At 38.7% G+C, this 22,001-nt stretch overlaps 1 protein-coding gene across 2 annotated transcripts in view; it reads right to left on the minus strand.

Moving 5' to 3' along the window:
- The window catches only part of tmtc2b (transmembrane O-mannosyltransferase targeting cadherins 2b), a 63,635-nt gene extending 45,856 nt beyond the window's left edge, over nt 1–17,779 (minus strand). Inside the window, exons 1-2 of one of the 2 annotated variants that reach the window (XM_088379391.1) lie at nt 17,477–17,779; nt 17,301–17,393 (exon numbers count right to left, since the gene is read on the minus strand). In XM_088379391.1, coding sequence (XP_088235517.1) covers nt 17,301–17,383 — 83 coding nt within the window. In that variant the 5' untranslated portion in view covers nt 17,384–17,393; nt 17,477–17,779. Of the gene's footprint in view, nt 1–17,300 lie in introns of both variants that reach the window. The other variant, XM_088379390.1, reaches the window with a different exon arrangement.
- Nucleotides 17,780–22,001: the final 4,222 nt, after the last annotated feature.

Here is a 22,001-nt window from a genome sequence, read left to right on the forward strand (position 1 = left end):
TATTTTCTTAACTTAAAAACAAATGCCAATATAAAATAAAAAACGGGGTAATAAACACATTCCTGTGTTATGAAACAAATATTTCGTTTTGGGATACCGTTCACAAAATCAGTCACTTAATCGTAATCAAAACAATTGGTATTGGTCACAACAATGACAACAGTGAGGTTAACAATTCTAGTCACCATTTCATTTTTTTTTTTTTTTAAATCTTTTTTTTTCTCCAAACAGCTTTGCACCACATAGTCATTAGTGAAAAAGCCAGATATTGTATGAAGTAATACATCCCAGCTGCATTCGGTCCACGATGCTCAAACAAACTGTACTGGCAGATAAAGCTTATAAAAATATCATTTGGGAGGTACAGTTCGCTCTCAAAACATTTATGTGAGTCAAACATTTGTTTATGTACACTGTGTGATGCTGGATGTAAATGAGTAGAATGTCCTTCGCATCCTTATTTTTTCACTCTGCAACACCTCCGGCTATGTTTCAAGTGTAACCCTACGGCATTTGCGGAGTATTAATAAATCAAGACAAAATCACCTACGCTGCTGCTTTTAGATGTTTTCTACACTTTGGGGAATCATTTGTTATTACAGGTGGCCCTTACAAGCACTGTTCCATCTCAAGTATCTCAAATAAAATATTCAAATACTCTTGTGAGCTTTTTCTTGTCTTTGCACGATGCAGAAACGATGGGGAAAAATGTGGGTTGAGCTGCAAACAATGGAGAGACTTTTTGAAACAATGGACGGAAGATATAAGGTTGAATGTTAATGCACAGAAGCAGATTAGTCTATTTGGGCCATAATCCCTTTGCAGACGAGAACAGATTTATGGGTCATCATGAAGGGGGTGGGTGGCTGTTCTGTGTTTACCACAGCCATAGGTTAGGGCACTCTAGGATGCTTCAAGCGATCAAGCCAGGCCTCTGTCAGGTTTATGACCACCCACCCACACATACCCTTCAGGAACAATCTACTGCACCGTGACCTATAAACCTCAAACTCATCCATTTACAAATCTTATTTGACTGGAAATCAGTTAAAACTGTTGTGGAGGAGGGGTTATTATTTAATGAGCTTAATGTATTACAACAGTATGTGGATTAAGATGTGGCTAGGAAAATAAAGCGGCACTATATAGGCACTATATTGTGACTTAACCACCATAGCAGAAGAATTTTTTCTGATTAAGGTAAAATCAGAACTCAGCCATGGATTTTCCGAAGTGCTTTTCCTCACAAGGGTCGCAAACGTGCTGGAGCCTATCTCAGCTGACTTCAGTGACACCCTTAAATGGTCGCCAGCGAATCGCAGAGCATACATAGGAGACCAACAACCATCCAAACTCACACTTACTGGTAATTAGAAGTGGCCAATCAACCGACCTTGCATGTTTTTGGAATACCCAGAGAAACCCCACGCAAGCACCGGCACAACACACAGGAAGGCCGGAGCCGGAATCTAACCTACAACCTCCACACTGTGAGGCGGGTGTGCTGACCAGTGCAGCACTGTACCGCAAAACTCAACCAATACAATTGATTTTAGCCAAAATATGTGCACTGGTAGCTAAAATTGTTTGTTTTTTACTCATACAATGACAAGGACTTCAACCTAAACTTTGGGGAAAACTGTTAAAAATTCAATCCAATTTGGAGTGGAAATCATCATTATTAGAGGTGATGTTCATATCGCAAAGGACTTCAGTGTACCACTCAAGATCTCTGTTCAGAAAGCATCAAAGCCTCCACTAAATGCAGTAACAGGCTCCATATTCCAGCGTGGGTGGCAGTAATGCACTCCAAAAGTTGCTTGCCAGCCCACAATAAATGACAAAAGAAGATGACTCCGGGCCTGACTTCTTGGCATATTACAATGAAAAAATTGTAGCCGTCCAGTATGTACAAAGCTTGCCCACACACCCCAGTTTAACATAGATACATTAGCATACAATTCCTCCCAACGCCTAGTAGATGCAATGCTCATTAGGCAGAAAACTTTGGTCTGCCTTGGAGCTGCTTCTATCAAACGCTTTGCAGTTTCCTGGATGAATATGGCTATAAAGCATTCTTTCCTGGGAAGTCAGATGATCTTAAATTCTAAGAATCATTATCAAGCATTTTGGGTTTCAGCTCGAGGGGCTCCAGCATAACAACTAGATTATCTCATCGGGGAGTTAAGTATTTACTAAACATTCATTAGTTTCATGCATAATACACAAGTGTGTCAAAGCACGTGGGGAAAAAGAGATGAGCAATTCTGTGTGTGGGCCCGATCACTGACATAATTTTGTTTTTTCATTTTGTGACTGTGTTAATCTGTGTTTGCTCCTTGCTTTCTGAGGTTAGCCTTCCGCATTTTATATCTGAAGCCAAAATCATGACTAACCAAACTCCGGAGCATTTGATACAGGCTATGTTGAGCACATACTAATAAATGGCACAGCATACAATGATTTCAGCTCTGCATAAAAAAAAACGTCAATTTGCATTCACAGTTAGTGAAAGGGTTCATACCCAAATGGCGGTGGCAGCAACTACAACGTAAAGTCCCTCTGGCTTTTACAAATGTCAAAATTTGGCTCACAAAAAGCAGTAGATTCTATTGAGATAATCTTTAAAATTTCAGCTTGTTTTACTGAGTGTTTCCGTTCATGACTTGCTGCAAACCAACTCGAATGTGTCAGCCCAGAAAAGTGAAAAGCACCCTCAGCAGAAACCAGTGCTAGACAAAACAGCATTAAGTACTGGGGTTGCTTGACAGGACAGAAATTCCCTTTGTCAAATCAATTTACAAAGCAGCAGGTAAAATGTCATTGAAAAAAAAAGAAAATATTTACAGGAAGTACACACATAATGCTTCCAGCAAACAAAATGTAAATTTGCATTTGTGTCCTGTATTTGCAGAGTAAATAAACATAGAGAGAGCAAGAAAAGACAACTGATTTACAATGGGCCTGATTAAAGATTTGTGCATGAAGAAACAAACAATTGATTGCTCAAGCAAACATGGAAGCTGTTCTACTAATGAGGTGTATTCTGGATTGTGTCTGCTAAATTGGCACACGGTTAAATTGCCAATGACAAAAAGGAGTCACGCAATATCCCCTAAGATAAAACTCCTTTCCAATGTGCATTTTTGCTTCTTCTTGGTTATTTAAATCCACTATAGCAATGGTGCTGACTTCTTAGAACAGTTTTTCAGGTATGCTAAATCCAGTTTTAAAAATAAAATATGCAGTGATGAATTAGTGTAGTGTCATATTTTTTCCATCCATTTATCTATTTCCCAGCTGTCATTAGAAATGATGTGTGTGGGGTGGGGGGTGGGGGGGGGGGGCACATTGAGAAATAATTATTATCCATCAAATCATGTGTGCCACAATTATTAGCCCCTGATGTATGGGGGTTGATCATGCAATGAAAAGATCTTGGTTTTGTCTGGTGAACCATGCCTACAATTTTCAGTATGAGAGTGTGATACTGCAATATAAATTTAGGTCATAACGCTCTTAATGCATTTGATCCAATGATTATGGAGGGCGCACTGCGTGGACAATTTAGATTCTTCAATTAACCCAAGATTATTTTAAGACGCATTATAATTGTGAATATGGGAAATTGTTATTCAGTATAGCACAATATTTAGGATATATTTTATTATACTATATTATATTATATTATATTACATTATATTATATTATACAATTAACCCAAGATTATTTTAAGAGGCATTATAATTGTGAATATGCGAAATTGTTGTTCAGAATAGTATAATATTTAGAATATATTATGTAAATCCCTTTTGGATTAAGATGACAACAGGTTAGTAATAACATCACTCATTAAAACAGATATAATATAGAGATTGTCCCTGCTATTTTACCTCAACTCATTTCATTTGGCATTTTGATTTGGAAATAGCTTCCCGAAGCATTAACAGACAATTAGCAATTTTTAGTTTAGTACTATATTCTAAAAATAATAATAATGAAAAGAGTTCTCTCGCATCCAAGCAGTAATTTTGATGATTGCCATTTGAGTGAACCATAAGTACAGGCATGTAACATTACTATGAAATATGGCACAAAATTACATTGAGCTCTATTACTTTGAAAATCTCTCATGATTATTCCAATCTGTCTTTGTAGAGCTGTGTAGGTGTTTTAACATTCAGTGTCAAGTAGAGAATAGGAGTGCCGTACCGACATTCACATTCACAGATGCGCTTAATTGCCCACCCAGCGTGATTAATAATGACACAGGAGACCATGCACTCACTGCAGAGCATATTAAAAGAGAAGGAAATATAGGGAGTGGTCATGTAAAACACAGCTGTGTGCAGTTGTGAACAAAGTACTGTGTGTTTCATCATACAAACCTGCCTGCATGTCAGATCCCTGATAGCAAAGTTCAGAGGAGGTTGGACTTTCTCAGAAGAAAGATTTACAGGGTTGTTTGAAATAGAGTAAGCCGCGGAATTAAGAACGGGAGGAAAGATTTATTTTAGCCTCTTTCCAAAAGACCCATAGGAACCTTAGATTGATTTTTGGCAATATAGCGGACATACTTCAGTTTTATCTCCGATTTATGGCTCTGGGATGCAGTCATGCATTTCTTTTTTTATGACTATGACTTTTTGCTAGCACCACTTTCAGCCTTACTAGAGTAGTCAGGATGGCAATGGGCAGTCAGTCGACTAATTGTGCTGTGATTGTAAAATCCTAGGTGAACGATATAACAATAATAATATACTGCACGGTTTAAGTTGAATTTTTTTTTTGAGGTATTGCAATGAGTATAAAAAGTTGAACTAAGAGACTCAGTATGACCGGAGGTTCATTTCCGGAAGACTAGACGCCTGTGTATTGTGGAAAATTATCTTAAGTGAAAAACAATCGCTTTTTAAATTACACACTAACGCCCCCCCTAAAAGTCGGTCAATTAATTCCCACATAATTGATTGGTACTAGTTTATTTTATGAATCCGGCCCATCAATACTGCAAAGACTTAGTGTGAATTATTTTTGTTTTCTTGCACATACCCACATATAGATAAGTTACAGGTCATCACTATCATCAGGAGATTGCTTCACCGCAGACTTCCAGTATGTTTACAACGTTTTAACAGTGCTTTGCTCTCGTCTTTCACAATTTTTTTTTTCTGTCAACAATCGACCCAGTGATTTTACAAAGTTTATGGCGAGCGTACAGCCCATCTGCATTACACTGATAATGCAGTATCTGGAACAACCACAGGAGTTTCTTGTGAAAGGATTCTTTGAAGGGCCACAGTGCATGTGGAGCTCATATCTGCAACAATTAAGGTAAAAACATTTTGCGCAACTTTGCCTACTCCTGCTCTACCTTCTCAGCTGCATTGTAAAAGAAAAAATGGTGAAAAACACAGTATAGTGCTAGGGATCTTCAAAAACAGGTGAATTTGTTTTAATAATTCAATTAAAATGTACTGATGAAAAAACAATTATAACAGGATTAAATTAAAAAGGTGAATATAACTAGACTGTGCTTTGTCGACAGTTAATAAAAGACGCAAAACCTACAAGAGGCTTAAGGTGTTCTTATTCGTTTTTATGATGTGCTAAGTGTGTTATTACTTTTTCAAATCGCCCCGTCCTTCCTAAAGGAAAAAAAGAAATCTCTCGAACCCACCAAATTACTTTTGTATGGGTTTTATGACCTGAAAAGTGCAATTGACCTACCCCCACACTTCTTGGCTAAGAGAATCTGAGTTTGAAGGCACCACTGCCAAATATTGCACTGCACGGTGGGATTAGGTCCATGTAAACAGATTAATGAAATCCTTTGCCATGCTTCAAAGTCACAGTCCCCCATCTAGAGAGGCTACTGTGCAGCATGGCCACTCCATTAGTCTTCTGTGGTTGTATTATTTATGCAGAAGGAACAAATTATTTAGGTTTGCCCTAAGCTCGGTCCATATTTTTTTAAACATTTATGTAATATGCAGTCAGAGTAGCACATTAAACTTGATATCTTTAATAGTGTTTAGGTAAAATCTGGAAAGATTGAATCACAATCCTGTGATGTCTCTAATCTGTTGTTGTGACATCCGTAAGAAATGAGAACCTTTGTATGAATTTGCGTCCCAATATTAGAGGGATTTAAAAGGTTAGTAAAGTGACACAATGTCAAATCTAGTTTGTTGTCACATTCCAGTTGTTACGGAGAGGCTGGACTGACATTTACAAAAAGACATGGTGGTGTGATATGATATAGCCCATAGCTATGAGTATTGATTGGTCATCATTCCTCCTTCTCTTACAAAGGCCTTGGGACTGTACATGTCATTTCATTTTATTTCATCACACCAATGAGCGCGCTAACAAATACATTACCAGCTGCTTGTTGCTATGGTCATTTTACAATCCTTGGAGGTTGTCCAATACTCACGGTTGAAATAATGATTTGACTTATTATTCAGTAGCAGTATTCATCCATATTTTCAAAATGTTAAAACTGTGAGATGCTGATTAATCACATTAATAACTGCGCAACTAGGCATAAGCATCTTTCCAATAAAGGACTATTTAATATGTATCTCGATACAAGGGGTACGATACATTTGATTCAGTGGGCTCATGAGTCAATTCTATAGGGTATAGCTGTAGCTGGAGTCAAATTTGTTAATATGAAACAAAATTTGAAAGCTCCCTAAAGCCCAAACTATTTAAGTTAATTAAATTCAAAGATAGAATAAATCACCAGCAAAACAAATTCTATTTACATGGATTTACACCTGGTGTGCATCTCATAAAAGGCAATTTGATATATGGGGTGCGATACTATTCAATGAAGGTACATTTTATAAGGTAATGATTTGATTCGATTTGGTTGAATCAAAACCAATTTACAGATACAAATCAGTTTTAGTTACCCCCCTATGTGCAACACAATTGATGTGTTTTGACAGAAAACAGATAGTTGGCACAGTTATAGCACATAGGATTTGTTTTCTGCATTGGCGATTGCTCTCGAACTGCAAAGGAAGCTCAACGTCAACCAAAACAACAAAATCAAGTTTGCTTTCTATAAGCACCATGAAGTACAAATACATCCATCACACATGCAACAAGTATTCAAATCCTTTGTACAACAGAAGAAACACCAGCATGGCATCTACTGAACAAGCAACAATGAGTCTTGATCAAACAAGCATCACACATGAGCAACTGTTCACAATGGCGCTACAGTTCCAACCCAGTCTGACACTACTCATTAAAATGCAAGCACGTCTATGCTTATAAATCCTGTCAACATGTAGTCCACAACACAACAGTGTTTACTTGTTCCACCTTGTCAAGAATGGTGGCGGTGCCAATGGATTAAATGTACTGCTGGGCATTTTATTTATATTAATCCATTTTAAAGGGAACAACCTAAGATTAGACATGATTGTCGACCTTTTCTTTTCCAATGGTTATTATGAACAATCTGTTTAGATAAAAGGAGAGGAATTGTAAGAAAGGAAAATAAGGTTGGACAGAAGTAGTAGTGTAAGTAGAGGGTGATGCAGAAAATGACCTGGATGGCAGTGGTAGAAGTTGCCAGCGAGTACTACTGCCTGCTACAGGTAAGGTACAATACGTATTAAACACACAAAAAGAATTATTTGTAATATACAGTAAAATATGTATTCAAAAAAAGAAAAGAGTTTCAATGCAAAGTAATACAATCACTAATAGGAAAGCAGTAATTTATGTTTTAAAGGTTGTGAAGCGACAATCTACACACCATCATCCTCATTCTTCCAGTGCATTTATTCTTACATTGAATTAGCTCTAAGCTCTATTTATTTTAAGGGTAATGTTGAAATTATAGTAACGTGGTTTTGAATGATAGTTTGATGTTTATTTAGGGTTTGATCTATTTAAAAAAGAAAACCTACATTAATTCCATTCTACCTATATTCAAGCAGGTTATTAGCACAGGTGAATTTCCCATAACTATAGAAATCATACTTTTTTCTAACATTGTTGAGAATGCAATGCTCTGCAAAAAATGATGGCTATGTGTGAATTAGGATACTCTAATGGGGGTGAAAAGGTTTGTGATGGAAATTTACCGGAGCAGGCTTTTGCTGACTATTGAGTAACAAGGTTATTTCGCACACTATGTTCCAGGGAACTGTAAACAATTGTATGTTATGGTCACAAGTCTCCTATAAGTGCCGACACAGCCACTCTGTTAATAAGACAATCATATTGCGGCACCTCAGGTGCTGCACCAACATCTTTTTTTACACTCTGACTCAAATTCTAGTGTTGTACAAAATATTAGTTAAATAATAATACATTTCATTTGTAATGCGCTTTACACGCGATAGATATTTCAAAGTGCTAAATAAACATGGGAAAATACAAAAATTGCATTTCACAATCATTAAAGAGGTGGAGAACCTCCCAGGGTGCCAACACCAAGGTAGTCATAACAGTGGGGTTTCTTATAGGAGACCTGTGATCACAACATACATTTATTTAGTTACTTAGAAGCATTGTGTTAAAGATTAAAACAGAGCAGTAGCCTGTTCTGGTAAATTTGTGCTTTACAATTAAAAAAATAAATAAATACTGGTTTAGACCGGAGGCAGCGTTTGTTTGCCTATCAAACTGTTTTGGGTGGTAAGACCGTTTTACTAGAACTAGGCAGATTCTAACCAAATTTAATTGTGAGATATGAGATGATTGAAGAAGTAATTATAAGTTGCCCTAATGATCTATGAAAGTCATGTTAAAACATTATAAAGTGAGCAGTAAATTTATTTGCAGATCCACCACATATGATACGAATGTCATGTTATACTATGATTTAAACCACATCACTTGTTACCTTCTTCTGTCTTACATAGTGCTGCCTATACTAATGACTGGAGTGACTTGTGAAAATCTGGTGAAATTGCACAGTATTCCCTTGTGTAAGCACTTATACAGCGCCTACTAATGCACAAATACAAATGTGCTCTTCTGCAAAATATCCTTCAGAATATTTTTCTTCCCATTTAGATTGCCACACAATTGAAAGGATGAATTCATTAGTAGGCTGTATCGCAGTGACAAGAACAAATAGAGGGAATCGTAATAAGGGAAAGTCATATCAATTGTCACATGGAAAAATGTGGCAGCTTATTATTTGGTTGAAAACAAATCAATAAATCCTCAATGACCAGCCGCTGATGTACTATGTTAGCCTCAAGGAGGATGAATAATAACAGCTGAAAGACATTCTATTCAGGATGTGATGCCAGTGGAGATCTATTACTTCCAAACAAGAGAGGTGTGTCTCGAGGGAGTCTACACAGAAGGTACCTGCCGCCATCAATTGGCGTGTGACAGAATCATCTACGGTGTCAGTGAAGAGAAATTATGGCCTTAATTTGCAAATGGACCAAATGACCATTCAATATTAAAAGCTAGTTTAACTGAATGAATTGTTCTCTGTGTGATAATCATTTACTTGCGATCCAATCCCTTTGTTTTATAAGAAAAGCAATTTAATCTTATCTTGACCATTAAACTCAAACACTCAAAAAAACGTCCTTGGATCAACATTCTTGTGATAGCAAGAAACATAACTAGTGTGTGATGCTGCTCAAAGTACGGGTCAGGATCACTGCAGTCTGAAAGTAACCAAGGCCACAAGTCTTCTACCTGCTTCCTAATTAAAACAGAAGCTGAAGTTGATGTTTCCACCATGTGCATGTTTCTACTGTGCATGCTTGATATTTTAAGAGGTGCCACCTGGGGCAACCGGTGAGGTTTAAGGCCTTCCGAACATCACTTGTTGGTGGTGTAAGCCTTTTAGCAGAAGGGAGTTCACAGTCGGGGTAGGTTGAGATAAACGACAGCCACAACCACACATGTGAATTCAACTTCTCGCACCCTTTCACTTTGGTCCATCCATACTCACAATCACTCTCTCAAAGGCATGTTTTCCTGCAAACCCTCCAATTAGAAACTTATTTTGGGGATTTGAGAATCCTCATTATTCTGTCAGAACCATTCTCTCTAACTTCTTAGACTTAAGGGGCCGGTAGAGGAATAACAGTCATTTTCTCGTTAGCCGTTCCTTGTCAAATCTAAATAAACTCACACAAATTGTGTGTATCCATCTCGGTAGCCGGGAGGAAGTGCTCACTTGGAGGAATAGCTGCAGGGGAAATTGACATGCGGAGGTCAGTGATGAAGAGAAACACCACGGCCGGAGACTCTTGGGGTCAGTGCTCAGCCAAAATAAACCTGTGAAAGCAGCCCTGTAAACCATCAAGAATCCATCAATCTGCCTCCTCTGTGATTTTATTCCCAATGACAGTGCGTAAGCAAGAGAGTGAGTGAGAAATTTGGCTACATCTGTGAAATACAATACAAACTGGAGTGGATTTACCATCTGGAGAGATTTTACACTCATCTGCCTCATGAGAACTTGACAACTTATGCCCGAAATCTATCTACAGCAGAGCTGATAAGAAACTGAAAGCAAAATAATCTGCTACGATATGAATTATATGACTGGAAAGGAATTCAAATTTATCATAAAAGATGGAAATATTTAAAATAGGTCCTCAGCGTTCAGTGGAAAACAAAGGTCTTGTTTGTTGGTCAAAAACAGCCTGTGTATTAGCAGGAACTAATAAATACACGTAAAAATTTACATCAAGCATGCCCATGTTGGGAAAAGCCCTCTGAGGAGAAATGTGGGTTAGATGCACTTCATGTGTGAAAAACAAAATAATTTTATTGTTGAGTCCCAGAGGGTGTTTTACTTTAGGCTGTTTCTCACACATTTTGTTGCACCAATACCAAAAACACCAGTTTTGATCAATTACAGGAATCATTTGAACAGAGATCGGAAAATGTCTTGCATGTTTTTTTCAACAATTCAGGCTTGTGTTTGCTCAGTGGTTTAGTGGCCAACAAACAAACGAAATTATATACTAAATATTTCACGCATGCTCTAGTTGCAGTAATGTAATACTTTTCATCAAAACCATAGAAAAAAACAACGCATTTCGGGCCTAATGGAGCGGCAATCAAAAGTCCGAATACTGTAAGAGGAAAGACCGTTATCAAGCTTAATAAGTGATTATCATAACAATTTCAAGAGCGAACTCCTCCATTGCACACATTTTACTTAATGAACTGAAGCTTGCAAAACCTCGATATCTTATTTCCAATATCACAACCTACCCTGCCAATTGCATCATCTTTGCAGCTACAAAAGAATGTAACCCAAACTAGCAAGATGAACTGCTGGCATACACACAAGGTGGGAAAGAATGACTCTTTTGTTAACGTACTTAACATCTCTATGTCTAGTTAAAAAAAAAAAAAATCTGAGCATGCATCTCAAATTCATTAAATTGGTGAAGATTTAGTCCGCAAAGCTATTGCATTTCCGTTCCATTCAAACTGATAACTTTGAAATCTTGCTTCCGTCCAATGACCAATGTTTAATTGGCTCATACTTTGAGTCCTCATGAGGAAATAACAGGAACACACAACCCTTTCCTCTGACAATAGACAAAGGCGTCACAACTGAACTTGCCAACTTAATGAAACAAGCCACTGACTGCTCTTTGTTTGAGTGGTAGGCCACCACGAAGGAGAGGATCATTGAAGCCTTCTTGCTTCCTTATAGAAAAGGGGCAATCTATAGCATCTTATTTAGATTTGGTGGTGGCAAACAAGTTGGGTTTTTGACAGCTCAGGGATCTCTGCTTACACTGTGTGCCCCACTCACCCCCAGTCTTGTTAATCCTATTAATATGAAGCGGGCCAAGAGCCTTAGAGTGGCCACAGCTTAAAAGCCATCAGCGCGCATTAGCATTGGAAACGCAAACCCAAGTCTAGACTTAATAAGCATTTGGACCCAGGAGTCAAATCACTGGAGGTCTCATGATAGCAGAATAACCTAGAGACAGTATTTACCAATCAAGGCTACCTAAGGGAATGCAGCGTTGCTGCAACAGATGTACCACGTTATTGGATCTAAATCCTACTAATCTCATTTTGTTGGTCTAAGAGCACATTAGAGCCATCATTTTCACACACTGTATTCCTTGGCAGCATGATGGCTTTTCTCACTTTATTGAGCAGCCGCTATGGATGTCCGCTCTGCTCTACTGACCATGTGAAGGATTTACTTGTTGGATGATCTAGTCTAGCGTTGCATTTTGTTCCCATTTAAGGCGATTATTATCACTGTGTGCAAAACTGTACATGTGCGCTTCTACTTGTACAACCACATGATGTACTTGGAGGGATAATCTGTTGTCTTTTAATTAAAACACATGGCAGAGAGACTCAAGAATACTCAAAGCGGACTAGGGCTGACATGTTGCACCGTGCAGTCAAGTTGATCTTTTATGCTTCAATCCACCAACAGGCACGTTCAGCACAGTTCTACATAAGGCTTCCCGCTGCACACCAGTCAAGTTATTAAAAAGCATCTGATTTATGCAGCTTATTCTGGCTTGGCTTAAGCACAGCGAGGGATTCGAAGATACGACAGGCTTGGCGGCGGCCCATGAGCAGCTTTCAGTTACATAGGAGGTCGTGCGCCACCAATGTGGTACATCACAAATAACCAGTTGAAGTACATAAGAACTCCTTACAACCACCAAGAGATGTTTATCTTCATGCAGCAGCAGACTGCCACTTGCTCTGGTTAAATAAAAACAAAAAAAGGAGAGAGAGGGCTTGATGGGGTATCCTCAGGTTCTTACAACAATATGTGATTAGTAAGTCCACATCATGTTGTGTCTGTATACATTTCTCAAGAGTCTAGACACCATCTGGACCTAAAGGAAACAAGCATCCACTGGTGTCAAGAGATCATGTCATGTCATGTCATCTTGTCAAAAATATTTAGGGCTATTAAGAATGTGGAAAAGCTACGAAGATTTAGATGCGAAACATTAACCTCTTGCTATTAAGTCACAAAATAGTTTTCAGATGTGACTGGGGTGATTCATACAGCAGCTGATAGATGGTACAGTAAAACTACTCATATCCTATTTGATTTCATTCTTAACAGAATATCTTTCCATCCATTTATATTTGTTGCTCCTTGCTACAACAATGAGCTCAACTGTATTTGCAATAAATACTCTAAAAAGCATTTTCTTTTGCACATAAGAGTACTTTTTAGTTTGTTTACTTTCAAATCACAAAAACACATATTTCACACAAATTATGGACAAATGTGTTTCTATTGCTAAGCATTGCAATCAAGAAAGGTCATAAAACGGACTGTTCTTATGTAATTTTGGTAGGAGTGTATGCAGTCATGCACAAGTTTGTGCAAATCCACCCTATTTTAGGTTTATGGAAAAAGCTTTGTTTTTCTATAATGAACTTTATGAAAATAGGCCCCAACCATAATCCCCTAACCGCTACTAAATTATGGCAAAGTGGGGCATTTTAATGAGAAAAAATATAGAGTAGCATGTCCAAAGCATTACTGTGGTCTGACTGCCATGTCTGTAAATTGATGTCGGGAGTATCTTTAGGACGCAGGCACAGAAGGTACCCAGGTTCAATGATGCTCATCCTATGCAAATAATTTATATATGTTTTTATCCATCCCACTAAATTATGTTCTGATGAAAAAGAAAAGAAAGGACCATTGTATTGTCGGTGCATTCCTATTGACCCCTCTATGAACCCACTCCATGTAAAATGCCAAATGCAAGAATCTTGGTAAACAACCCACAAATATATGGATGGAAATTGCTCTGGTTATAAGTAAATAATTAGATTTTTTTTCTGCTATTTATGGAAAGGGTTCAAATCAACCATTTTTTTACCCGTGTGACAAATTGGTTGGAAAACGAAGCTTAGGAAAACGGAGCTGCAATCTATTTGCGGTCATAGTCTGAGTGAATCTTTCCAGGCTGATGTATGGAAAGATGATCACACCAGCAGTATCATCATATCATACAATTAACTATTTCTGTGAAATGATTAGACCACACAAGAGGTACTTAGCATTTTTGTAATTATAAGGCAATTTGAAAGGAAATTTGCGTGGAAAAAAATTCTTGACTGCTTTTGACTCTTGGTAAGGTCTATTACCCTCATCTGAGCCCAAACACAGAAGTAATCCTGTGATCTGCCCACGCGTTCACACTGGTCTAAGTGAATATAACAATAGCATGTGCAGTTGCAGAGCCAATTATCCATCTAATTTCTGTATTCAAATAGATTTTATTGTGAGAAATTGGTCACAGTTACATTGAAAATGCATTTGCGATCACAACTGCATGAGATCTGACATCCAAGACTTGCGATGTCTTTATCCTGGCAAGAAAATAATTAAAGCTACCACAGATCTTTTGCTTCCACTTCATTCACCTCAAACCCTTGCCTTTAAGCTGCAGAAGGGACTGAAACCACACTGGACCATCTGCAGACAGACGCTGGTTGATGAAGCCAGAGGTCTGAAGGCTTTGGGCTACTCAGATGGATGCTTAGCAGACATGGAAGCGTGAGAGAGGAAGACACAGAGAGCGAGAGAAATGCAAGCACGGCAGTAATTACAGGGAGGAGAGGGGGAGAGAGAGAGAGAGAGAAATCCAGACCTGGAAAAATGAGGAGATGCTCAGACTGCTGGGTTGCCGCCCTTGGGCCCTCAACAGAACCACAACCCTAACCAGTCCATCCTTCATGTAGAGTTACCGACCACTGCCGTGACACGGGGGGGCAAGAAAGCAACAGCAAAGGATGCAGACAAGTGTTTGGGGGATTTTGTCTATTTCAAGATGCATTGTGGAGCAGAAGAACTCCACAAATAAAAAATTGATGCTGAAAATGGACTCCACGAGGCAACTCAGAGTTCATTGAGAAAAAAAAGAGAATCAGATGGCGAAATAAATAACTAGTGGAGTGGTTACTGTCCAAATCTTCTCTGTGTTAGTTGGCACCACCAATTGCAAGTGTAATTAGAATTTCTGGTTCTTCCCAACCTGACTAAGAACACCATCACAGTGCCGTACAACTGTCATACCACGAGACATGACAACCCTGACAATCGACCTTCAAATCAATCAACCTGAATGCCTTTGGTTTCAATCAGTCTCTTTAAATTCTGCCATTACTAAAGAGTAATAAATTAGAAAGTCAAAAACTCATTTTGCATTCTAGTGCTAATCTGATGATGTAACAGAATGCTCAGGTGTCTTGTATAGGTATAATGTGTTATTTGCTAAAAATATAGTCACCAAAACACAACCTGAACTTTGATCAGAAACTGAGCAAAGCCAGTGCACTGACTACCTAGCCAGAGGCAATGTAAGTGCTGGCTGGTTCTTCATTGAGGATTACTATATCAAAGTATTCATATTTAATTCTCCTCAGTGCAAATGTATTAATGGTGATATTCAAAATCTGCACAACCTGCCGTACAATTCTATCTTCTCCACGTTGACGGCTACATTATCAAATCATATCAGGCTTCTCCTCACACACGTACACCATTAGCAAGTTATATCACCGTATGGGTCTGGGATACTTTTTACTTGGATAAATTAGATATTTCAGGCTCAGCTGCCTCCCCTCGCTACCTTCTCACCACCAGCGGAGCCTGAGGGGACAGGAGACTGCTCCTAATTACAAGCCAGAGCGCAACATGTGCTGTTTTAAACACAGATAGTGCTGGCTGGCTGGCTGGCTGATAGATAGCAAGCAAAGAAAAACCTGTCAAATGTCAGAACATATTGAATAATATATTGAAAAATACTTGGCTGGGATTGCGGGGTTTGTGTCAGAAGCCCCTACTCGGTTGGATCGCAGCTCAGGTGGCAATAAATAACATCTCTCCACGGACTAATCACGACTTGGCATGCTCTCACACTAAAACTTTGAAGGCTTTTGGAGCTCTCCGGTAGTCACCTTTCTCTCTATGTTACCACTGTTTGACGGCTTTATGGACATTCAACATCTGTCTTGAACAGGACAGCCGGATCCGCCTATGAAGTCCAGAATGCAAACACACTACAGGGAAAGAAAAACTGCACAAACAGAATAAGGTGCCTCGGGAGTTTCTTTTTTTTTTCTTGTTGCAGGAAGCGCTGTACATACAGAGCAGTTAGCAGAGTTGTAAAAGGAAACACGGCAGTCGTCAATGTGGAGGGCGTTAATGTCTAGCCTATTTCATGGAGCGTTGTCATCTGGCTGTCATGGAATACATGTCAGAAATACACAGTGTTGTTGAAACTTTCTGAGCTACAGTAGATTAAGAAAGGGAGCTTACCTCTAAAATAGTATTTGTATATTTAAAAAAACTATACAAAAACATGGGACGTTATTTAAAAAAAATGCAGCTTTCAAGTAGTAACGTGAACTGAGATAGGAAGCTGAATATAGAAGAATTTACATTCTAAAAATAAAACTTTAAGCACCTTTTAAGTTCATGAAAGCATTCTGTGTTTTAGGATAGTGATCTATCAGCATAACATATTTTGGCTTGCAAAAGTGCTCCAAATCTATCTGACAGTGAGGGCATTTCCTCATTGGATCACCCCAAATATTTTTAACTGGATTTCTGTCTCCATGTGGATGGGCCAATCCTTAAATTACATTTTCTGCCCCTTTCTTTTGTCTTTTTTTTTCAGTTTCACTTTTATATGCTTGGTAATCATTCTATTTTCAATTAAAATGCATTAAACCACTCATTTTCTAGCACTTATTCTGTTTTGCAGGTGAGATGGAGCCAACCCCTGCAGACATTTGGGCAATCATTTTTACAGGAATGTTTTCACTTTTATGTCCCGTGTGTGCTAGATCAAACTAATAAGAAACCTTTATAGAATTAATCACATTATGTGAGCAATTAAAAAGCTGTTTTTTAAAGCAAAGAGAACTAAGTGGAAAAGCGAGTGACCTACATCACAGTGTGGATGAGGAATAAATGAGCCCGAGGCAGTGACATTCACTCAGCCATCAAATATCAAATGGTGCTCTTCCCCCCAAAAATGATGGTTTCCAGTGAAGAGTGACAAGCCAGTCCATTTTAAGTTGATGGGGCTTATATAAAAGTTCTAGCAGACTGCACATTTGGACAGTATGCAACTTGTTCTGGGGAATGATTTCTTCACCAGAGATCAATTATTTCCACTCAGGGAATTTTGGAGCAATTCTGCTCTGCGGAGAATGCAGTTCAGAATATACAGCATCATGCACTTTACTATCCTCCCATTTAATTGATTAATGAGAAGAGGCAGTGTATAGTATGAGTGGCATATGCCCACGCAAAGTACCTGTCATCGTAGCAGAAATCTGCTCCCAGAGTGTTGACATATAGGACCAGAGCCACGGCGCTGCACAGCAATTCTGCAAACATTTCTCTTCGTCTGGGACACACGCGTGACGTTGGTCCAACAATACAACTTCAAAGAAAAACGCGTGCAAAATCCCAAAATGCGTGTTTCCTCACAGCCGCCGTCTTTGTCAGGATGTGTGCGCGAAAACAAGTCCGGTTGCCCCCATCCTCGCTTCAAGTGCACAAAGTGGACGCTCTGCGGGTCGCGGCGTGTCTAACCCATGTTGGCTGAGAGGCGGGGAGCTCTTTATCCAGCTGGAGGTTAGCCAAGGAGAGGGAAGGAATATTGCACACCAGCAATGTTTAGTCAACGTGTGACGACGCCACGGTTTCACACGCCTTCCCTTCCACAAGCGGATCCGCACTCTGATGCTGAGCGACAGCGGCTTGGAAGCCGCTGACCGCAAAGTTAGCAGTAGTGGCAGGAGCAAGTTCTGTTTGTACTTTCAAAATAAATGTAAAAAGTCAGAACTTTCCCTTGACGAACCTTATTGCAGGAAAGAGAATTAGAAAGCTCTGAACAAGTACTTAAATGTGTAGCATTTCTATTGGCAGTCCTTATGAACTATTTTATTTTATAATCGTTACTGACTAGAATAAAGGTTGCTCAAACCCTTTTGTGCATTGTTACATTGACACATTTTAACATTGAGATTGTTTGCTTCTAAATAGCAATCATCGCTCAAAACTTTTCTACCTACGGAGATCCTCAAAAGAACAACTTTGGGAGTCGTCATAGTTATGGGTGCTGAAACCAAATTTTTTCCCTAATTTTTGCTTGTGCGTCTTATCAGGTGAGGCTAATAGTCCAGAAATTACGGTAACTTAAAATGAACACAGTCATTTGCTTACTCAGAACAAACCCTGATGAAAAATCAACATGTTCGCAAACATTCATAAACCTTCACCGTTCAGTGGGTTATGGGCCTTAGTTAATTAGTTAGTTAGTTAGTTAGTTAGTTAGTTAGTTAGTTAGTTAGTTAGTTAGTTAGTTAGTTAGTTAGTTAGTTAGTTAGTTAGTTAGTTAGTTAGTTAGTTCAAGATTCAAGATTCAAGATTCAAGAGTTTTTTATTCGCCATGTTTGAGCGTGCCAAACAAGGAATTTGACTTCGGTAAATCACAGCCTCTGTTCAACATTTAGGTGACTAACAACAACACTCAGCACATGTGAAGAACGAAAGATATTCTCAAGCATCCCCAGATCTTAAACTCCCAAGAGGGCAAGGGAAAACTCAAAACTCCAGCTATGGGAAATGAGAAACCTTGAGAAAAGTCCACAGATGGGAGGGTCCCTCTTCTAGGATGACCAGGCTGCAATGGATGCAGAGAGGACACATAGTACAAACAGTGTAAACAAAAAAGGTGTGGGAAGCAGGATGTTATTGCACAGTAATGACTCTGAGACTCTAAGAGTGGTGTGAGTTCATCAGAGCGACAGCCTGGGGGAAGAAGCTGTCTCTGTGTCTGCTGGTTTTAGTGTACAGAGCTCTATAACGGCGTCCGGAGGGGAGTAGTTCAAACAGGCTGCAACCTGGGTGCGAAGGGTCTGTTGAGATGTTACTTGCACGTTTCCTGGTCCTGGTCAGGTACAAGTCTTGAATAGATGGGAGGTTGATTCCAATTATCAAAGTTAGTTAGTTAGTTAGTTAGTTAGTTAAAGAATACTCTGTATGTATTATGGTATACCATAAATGCCTACCTACTGTTTCTATAAAATGTAATTTATTTATTTGTTTTGTTAAAGAACCTTGGTAACCAAGTTTTACAGTGATGTCTTAGTGCCACACAAGGAAAAAATCCACCACCATGTAAAAGATATGCATGTGCTGGAAATTGAGGGGGAGAGAGAGCAATACAGAGAGAGCAAGGCAGACAGACAGACAGACAGACAGACAGACAGACAGACAGACAGACAGACAGAAACTGAGAGAGTTTGCATGCGAGAAGAAGACCTCCCTGAATGTCTTTGGACCGTGGATGGTTTGGAGGAATTACAGGGACACTGCATTGGCAGAAAAATAATTGCTGGTTTGGGATAATGTCCGAGGAGGAAAATCACATCCTTGTGGAAAAGATGAAGACTAAACGTGAGAGTGGTAAAACAGAGAAGTGGTGCTTAAAGCTGGCTTTGGCTTTTCACAGAGCCAAGAGGCTTTATCTAGCTGTGGTTATTTAGGAAGAGTCAGGGGAATATGAAACAAATGAAACAATGAGAGTGATATTATGAGCAGATTGTGATAAACCTGATTTTGGGGGTGTGTTTTCAATACATTATAATCACTTTGGGGAAAATGGTGGTTATGTGGTAGCATTACCAATGAAAAACACACACACACACATACAAACAGCACACAAATACACAACTTTTTTCCCTTGCACGGTACTGCGTAGACAACAATTCTAATTTAGAAAACCAATTAAACTGAGCAGCGTGTACAGTATACAGTATTATCGAAGCACCCAATTGTCACACAATATGATTCCAGAGTTCTACTTTTTAGCATGCATCTTCTAATATAAAAGGTTGGATTTACACAACATGCTTCAAAGGATCCTGTTTCTTTTTTCCCTCATGTGGTTCGGTTCCATGTCATATAAGCAGGGAAAAAAATATAATCCAATTTCCTCAGATCCAAATTAGACTTCAATCATACATGGATATCTGCCAATGGAACTGCAGTGTAAGCGGACCGCCTGACCGTGTTACGATATGTGCTCTCAAATACTAAAAGTATGTTGCTACTGTATTTTATGCACTCTCCAGGTCGGCGTTGAGATCATGTACTAAGTCCAGGAGTTCAAGTATTTTGGGGTATGTCCCAAGCATACTTAAAAGTAAAGAATGAGAGATGATATGTTGAAAGAAAATTCCAATATACTTGTGGTTGTAGTTCAAAGTGGCACTAAGTTGCTTTTACTGAACATTTTGAATGTGGAACAAAATAGGAGGCACCTATCAGTTATAGTCGTTACCACAACTGTAACACAATACTACCTCTTCTACCTTGTCTTGTGTGAGGTTTTCTTTTCAACTACTCTTTCTCCTTGTACCACAATGACATTGTCAACCAAAACTGATGATTATTATATTAATAAAAAAAGCATATTTGACTGTGATGTTGTGGCTGGTTAGCATAATCATCCCTGCAGCCATTTGAAGGAAATTTAATAAGAAATAAAGTGAAGTGTGGCATACCGCCTGGTAAGTGTATTGCTATCATTTCAGGTTTGTCAGATGAGCATTTGCAGACGCACACACGCACACAGACACAGACACACACACACACACACACGCACGCACGCACGCACAGCCATGGAAATGTCTTTCCAGCATCTTGAATTGACCACTTCACTCAAGGGACCCTCTCGGTTATTTCAAACTCTCTGCCTCTTAAACCCACACTGACGATTGGCAGGTTTCTAACAGTAGTGCACAACATTCATATTTGGACTCCTTCGCAACCTCAAAAAGTCACACAACTGGTACTTTAGTTCAGACAAGTTTTCCCAATATTTTATCACTGTGATGTGTCATCTTTAGCTCTTGAATGCATCAGAGGTTAAGAGATTGATTCCCTTTATGATCAACATTGACATATTATGATTGATGAATGTCCATGAACGTAAACCTGTGTTTTGTTTAAGTGCTACTACTCATACATCAATTCCAGGCTTTTATTTATTTATTTTTATTCAAATGCCCCCGATGACAATACCAGCTGATGTGGAATAATGTGCTTAGCAGATGATTGAAAATGACTATTGCAGCAAGGGATCTTTTAAACTTCAATTTAGATGTCCCCTGCCCCTGTCTCCTCCCCTACTATCTCGATCCAAAAGAAAAGAAAGGTATTGAGTTTTTCTTTATTTCTAAGATAAACATACTAATTACACGGATACCGACCAACACTCCTGGCCCTATTGCAGTATGACCCATATTCGAATGAGCTGAGTTGTCACTATTTGACAGCCACATAAAATAAATAACGGAAACATGCTCGTGACCACTGCCATGACCAAAAATAAAGCCAAACCATTACTTTGATTTCAGTATCAAAAAGAAAAAAAAAAGTTCCACATGGATCAAGATGTATTTTACAGTTCTATTTCTTGTCATGTTGAATTTAGCCCATTTTGAGGAGGCAGTCCTGTTTTACACAAGTGAGTCAAGGATCACCCAACCCCCATAGTGCTTGGCTATTGGTAAGTATGAATGCGTTTACCATGATGATTTGAGGCAGTGCTCAGGGATTTAAACAAGACAAAGACTTCCTACTTGTGGAAGATGAACCCAGACAACAGAAGAAAGTACTTGTTTACTGATTGTGATCCTGTTCGCACATTGTGTCGTAGTTTGATACAATAAATTACAATGCAAGATGAACGTTGGAGGGAACTATTTTTGATCAATATACTCACTAATAAATTATACATCTGCTTTAAAATGGTGTGAACTAAAGTGGGCGTAGAACTATTGGAACGTTTAATTATTATCTACTTCTCTAAGAATGTAATGTCATCCACAACTGAATTGAGGCAAAAGCCCAAATAGGCCACTCAAAAACTAGTTTAACCAACCAACCAATTCAGTTAAACACAATATATGTTTCTGAAATACTCAACTCGGTTAAATTACAG

This window comes from Syngnathus floridae, chromosome 6 (genome assembly GCF_059516105.1).
Source record: "Syngnathus floridae isolate MCC-2025c chromosome 6, RoL_Sflo_1.0, whole genome shotgun sequence".
Taxonomy (NCBI): domain Eukaryota; kingdom Metazoa; phylum Chordata; class Actinopteri; order Syngnathiformes; family Syngnathidae; genus Syngnathus; species Syngnathus floridae.